The sequence below is a fragment of the Nerophis lumbriciformis genome, linkage group LG12 (genome assembly GCF_033978685.3).
Source record: "Nerophis lumbriciformis linkage group LG12, RoL_Nlum_v2.1, whole genome shotgun sequence".
NCBI lineage: Eukaryota > Metazoa > Chordata > Actinopteri > Syngnathiformes > Syngnathidae > Nerophis > Nerophis lumbriciformis.
Window position 1 is genome coordinate 13,739,437 of NC_084559.2, and position 6,209 is coordinate 13,745,645.

The 6,209-nt window shown below is 30.1% G+C and overlaps 1 protein-coding gene across 3 annotated transcripts in view; it reads right to left on the reverse strand.

The window, feature by feature from the left end:
* Positions 1-6,209, reverse strand: part of LOC133622906 (T-box transcription factor TBX1) — a 40,657-nt gene that overhangs the window by 18,247 nt on the left and 16,201 nt on the right. For all 3 annotated transcript variants that reach the window (XM_061985752.2, XM_061985751.2, XM_061985753.2), the window contains 3 exons: positions 5,465-5,566; positions 5,207-5,378; positions 3,803-3,958 (listed from right to left, as the gene is read on the reverse strand). In XM_061985752.2, coding sequence (XP_061841736.1) covers positions 3,803-3,958; positions 5,207-5,378; positions 5,465-5,566 — 430 coding nt within the window. The remainder of the gene's footprint in view (positions 1-3,802; positions 3,959-5,206; positions 5,379-5,464; positions 5,567-6,209) is intronic.

Genomic DNA, 6,209 nt, shown 5'->3' on the forward strand with positions numbered 1-6,209 from the left:
AGTTTATATACCACACACACACACACACACACACACACACACACACACACACACACACACACACACACACACACACACACACACACACATTCCAATACAATTATAATTATATAATATATAATTAATCATTAATAAATCATCATAAAACACTGTAATGGGCTGAAAAAAAAGGTGTACAGTTAAATAAATATACATATTTTGTATTATTTGAGTCATATATTTCTTCTTTTTTTTATTCATAGTGGATTCTAATGAAAGCCTCCTTTTGTTTAATATTTTAATTATGTTATTATTACAAGTTTATATACTACATGTCCCTTTATTTATTTAGATATTTATTTATTTATTTATTTATTTATTTATTTATATATGTATGTATTTATATTTCTATGAATTATTTTCCAAAAATAACACAAATGACACACAGAGGAAAAACAAAACACATGAGACAAAACAAATACAACAAAACCAAACAAAACAACCCAAGCTTAAGTGAACTAGAAAAAAAAAATCCAAAATGTGGTTATTAATTTGTGGTAATTTATCATCAAATATTGTCTGAATTAAAAACTTGTAAAAAATACTGAGAGGTGAGTGAAAAATTACTCAAAATCATCTGCATGGTGATTTGTACTACACCAACACTACAGTAGCACTTTTTGTTGTAATATAAACAATAAATATTTTATTTATTTGTATTTGTACAGACACAAGATTGGGCCTCAACATTAGCAGCCCTGCACAACATAATGAGGTCCAACTACATCTGCATTAAAAAGTGTTGCTAAGTTAATATTTTTAATGATGTATACATCAAAACAGAGCATTGTATTTCTTTATTTCTTTATTTTTCCATTTTATTTTTATTGACACCCAGCATCAGACATTCCTATCCATTACATCATATTCACATACATCATATATCTGTTGTCTGCCCTAAATGTCAAAATATTTTTTGTTTATATCCCCCCCCCCCCCCAAAAAAGAAAGAAACAGCAAAAAAAAAAAAAAGTAATATCTACAAATTACGGAGCCCCTATAGGGACATGGGGGAAATCATTTTTTTTGTATAATTTTTAAGTAAAGAAAAAAAAATACATATATATTTATTTTCTTTTTTTTTTAGACATGTATCTCGTGCGCAAGATACATGTCTAAAAAAAAAATTATAATTTGTATTTATTTTTATTTTTTTATAACTTTATAAAAAGTTTCCCCCCATGTCCCTTTAGGGGCTCCATAACAAATACATCAATTAAATAAACAAAAAATAAATCATAATACATGCATTGTATTTCTAAAGAGTATTTATTGTATTACATGACATTAATATATATTGGTTTGTCTTTTTTACGAGCAGAAAACAAACTTTTACGCACTTTTACGCAAGGTTTTTGGAGCTATAGACACAAGTTTGGGCCTCTACATTAGCAGCCCTGCACAACATAATGAGGTCCAACTACATCTGCATTAAAAAGTGTTGCTAAGATAATATTTTTAATGATGTATACATCAAAACAGAGCATTGTTTTTTTTTTCTCTTTTTTTTCTTTTATTTTTATTGACATCCAGCATCAGACATTCCTATCCATTACATCATATTCACATACATCATATATCTGTTGTCTGCCCTAAATGTCAAAATATTTTTTGTTTATATCCCAACCATACCACCCCCCCACCCCCAAAAAAAGAAAGAACCAGCGAAAAGAATAAAAAAGTAATATCTACAAATTTTTTTTTTTGTATAATTTTTTATTTTATTTTATTTAAAAAAAAAAAAAAAAAAAAAAAAAAATATATATATATATATATATATATATATATATATATATACATAATTTTTTTATTTTTTATTTTTTTAAACATGTATCTCGTGCGCACGAGATACATGTCTAAAAAAAATAGAAAAATTAAAAATTATAATTTTTGTTTTTTTTTATAACTTTATGAAAAGTTTTTTTTGCGCACGAGAAAGTTTAAAAAATAATAATTAAAAAGTTAAAAATTATAATTTTATTTTTTATTTTTTTATAACTTTATAAAAAGTTTCTCGTGCGCACGAGATACATGTCTAAAAATAATAATAATAATAATAATATTTAAAAAAAAAAAAGTTTCCCCCCATGTCCATTTAGGGGCTCCATAACAAATACATCAATTAAATAAACAAAAAATAAATCATAATACATGCATTGTATTTCTAAAGAGTATTTATTGTATTACATGACATTAATATGTATTGGTTTGTCTTTTTTACGAGCAGAAAACAAACTTTTACGCACTTTTACGCAAGGTTTTTGGAGCTATAGACACAAGTTTGGGCCTCAACATTAGCAGCCCTGCACAACATAATGAGGTCCAACTACATCTGCATTAAAAAGTGTTGCTAAAATAATATTTTTAATGATGTATACATCAAAACAGAGCATTGTATTTTTTTTATTTTTTTTATTTTCTTTTTATTCATATATCTGTTGTCTGCCCTAAATGTCAGAATATTTTTGTTTATATCCCAACCATACCACACCCCCACCCCCCAAAAAAAGAAAGAACCAGCGAAAAGAATAAAAAAGTAATATCTACAAATTACGGAGCCCCTAAAGAGACATGGGGGAATTTTTTTTATTTTTTTGTATCGTTTTTTTCTTCTAATTTTATTTAAAAAAAATAAAATAAAATAAAATAAATATATATATATATATATATATATATATATATATATATATATATATATACATGTATCTCGTGCGCACGAGATACATGTCTAAAAAATATTAAAAAATTAAAAAGTATAATTTTTTTTTATTTTTATAACTTTATAAAAAGTTTCTTTTGCGCACGAGAAAGTTTAAAAAAATTATTAAAAAGTTAAAAATTTAAATTTTATTTTTTTGTTTATATCCCAACTATACCACACCCCCCCACCCCCCAAAAAAAGAAAGAACCAGCGAAAAGAATAAAAAAGTAATATCTACAAATTACAGAGCCCCTAAAGGGACATGGGGGAATTTTTTATATTTTTTTGTATCGTTTTTTAAAAAATTTTTATTTTAAAAAAATTAAAAAAAATTAAATTAAAAATTAAAAAAAAATAAATAAATAAATAAATAAATATATATATATATATATATATATATATATATATATATATATATATATATATATAAAATGTATCTCGTGCGCACGAGATACATGTCTAAAAAAAATTTAAAAATTTAAAATTATAATCTTTATTTATTTTTATAACTTTATAAAAAGTTTATTTTGCGCACGAGAAAGTTAAAAAAAATAAATTAAAAAGTTAAAAATTAAAATTGTATTTTTTATTTTTTTATATCTTTATAAAAAGTATCTCGTGCGCACGAGATACATGTATAAAAAAAAATAAAAATAATAATATATAAAAAAAAAATGTTTTCCCCCCATGTCCATTTAGGGGCCCCGTAACAAATACATCAATTAAATAAGCAAAAAATAAATCATAATACATGCATTGTATTTCTAAGGAGTATTTATTGTATTACATGACATTAATATGTATTGGTTTGTCTTTTTTACGAGCAGAAAACAAACTTTTACGCACTTTTACGCAAGGTTTTTGGAGCTATAAGAGATGGAGTCACACATTATTAAAGGAAATAGTTAAGGAAACTTATAATTAATGTATTAATTAATACCATAGATAGACATTTATACATGGAAATAAAGTGTTTTGTCTGCACTTGATCGAAACTTGATGAACCATTAAAAGACGCGCGTCATTACGCACAGAAAAAAGGTGTGGATGGGTCTTACTTACCCTGTGGTTCTGGTAAGCGGTCACCGCAGTGAAGCGAGTTTCCTCAAAAACAAAAGTCTTGTAATTTTCTTCTGCGTATTTCTCGCTGTCCTTGCGTGGGTCCACGTACACCACGTGGAACCTGGGCTGGTAGCGGTGCATGGAGTTCAGAATGATCTGGAAGCCAGGAGGAAAAAGGAGGTCAGTGATCAGGACTTTGAATTAAAAAATAAAATAGATTTATTTCAAGCAGAAACAAATAAAATAAAAATATTTGTTGTGTGTGTTATTATTATTAGGGCCCGCAATGGCCCATTGCAAAAGGACTCCCACAGGGAGTCCTTATGCAATGGGACATAAGGACCTATTGAATTTCTAAGGTTTTATTATTATTATTAGGGCCCGCAATGGCCCATTGCAAAAGGACTCCCACAGGGAACTCAAAATTGCGCTCTAGCGCCCCCTAGAAAAAAAAAAAAACTAGACTGCCTGTAACTCCCACTAGGAAGGTCGGAAAAACATGAAACAAAATCCTCTATGTAGGTCTGACTTAGACCTAGTTCTCATAATTGTACATCCTCGGGCTAAAATCAACAGGAAGTTGGCAATTCCCCCTTCAAGACAAAAAAGTACTAAAAAAAGTCACTTTTGCCTCTTTCAGCTGTAATTTCACCCCCTTAACATGCTTCAAAACTCACCAAACTGAACACACACATCAGGACTGGCTAAAACTGTGATGTAATGAAAAAACCTAACCCCAAATCTAACAATTGTGCTCTACAGCAATTTTTTAATAAAACGCACAAAAAACTGCTCCTCGGATGAAAAATCTGACAAAACTGCCTGTAACTCCCACTGGGAAGGTTGGACAGAGATGAAACAAAAACCTCTATGTAGGTCTCACTTAGACCTACATTTCATAAAATGACAACCCCCAGCTAAAATATACAGGAAGTTTGCTATTCCCCCTTCAACACAATATTTTTGTAAAAACCCGTCACCTTTCTTCAAACATTATCTCCTCTGAGCGCGTTTGTTGTTTCGGCTTCAAACTAACACAGGAGAGAGATTGAACCCTTCTGATTAAAAGTTGGTGAAAGAGTTGTGATACCTGCTCCGGTTTTGATTTTATGACCCTTCAAAGACCCGCTGCGCTGATGCTCCTGCGGTGCTGTTTTTTTAAGATGGCTGCTTAAAAGCAGGAAGCACCAACGTGCCCACACAATGCAGACTAGGTAGGTACACTACACAAAAGTCTTGGGACACTTCAGACTAAAAGTAGACAAAAGTATTGGGACACTTAGGACTAGCACCTGCCAAATACGCGGGCCCGAACAACGCTGCTTGCAGCTTTAATTATCATTATTATTATCATAATAATTATTCATATGATTAATATTATAGTCATATATTAAATGTACTTACATGTCCGTTGTCGTCCAGGAGGTTGTTGGTGAGTTTGAGTTTATCAAAAGAAACAATTTGCTTCATCCACTGGGCGCCCTTGGCCGGGGAGTCCGGGTGGTAGTGCACCCTCCCCGGCGTGGCCGGGTCAGCCTTGCCCGCCACCAGCCAGGACGAACTGTGGAATGCATACCTGCGGAATCACGTTCATTCCAAGGGTTTTAGTCATCATTTCATCTAATATACAACACGTCATATTCTATTGCGTGGAATGTTTACCTGTAACGTTTGTCGTCCACCGGCAAGAAGTCCATGAGGAGCATGTAGTCCGCCATGGGGTCCATCCCAAATATTTTCACTTGGAAAGTTGGAAACATTCTCCTGGAAAGAGTAAAAAAAAAAAAAAAAAAAAAGGTTCATTAATTGCCTGTCCTATTTTTGCGTGTTTAAAATGTGAAGTAAAATAGTCCTAAATAAATAATAGCAATAATAAATGCATTTGTTCCACTTTTGCATGTTAGCTTTTTTTTTTTTTTTGCACAGGCCCCACTTTTAATATTGTTCAGAAATGTGCACTTTGACACACTTTTGCATTTATTTTATGTGTAAATATGAACACACACTTTGTATTTTGCACACTGTAAACACATTGGAATGAAAAAAAAATAAAAAATACCGGAGTAGAGCGGAATATACGTTAGGTCAGGAAATAACACAGAGGCTATATCATCCCTACAAGCCTGATTGCCAGATTTTATTCCCTGATAAAATCAATCAAAAATATTTTGTGGAAAAGATGCTAAAAAAAACATGTTATATATATATATATGTATATATATATATATATATATATATATATATATATATATATATATATATATATATATATATATATATATATATATACTCAAGGTGTCTGTGGTTTATCCGTTATACAGTGCTCAATACCGGGGTAGAGCAGAATATACGTTAGGTCAAGAAAAAAAACACAGAGGTTATATCATCCCGACAAGCCTGATTCCCT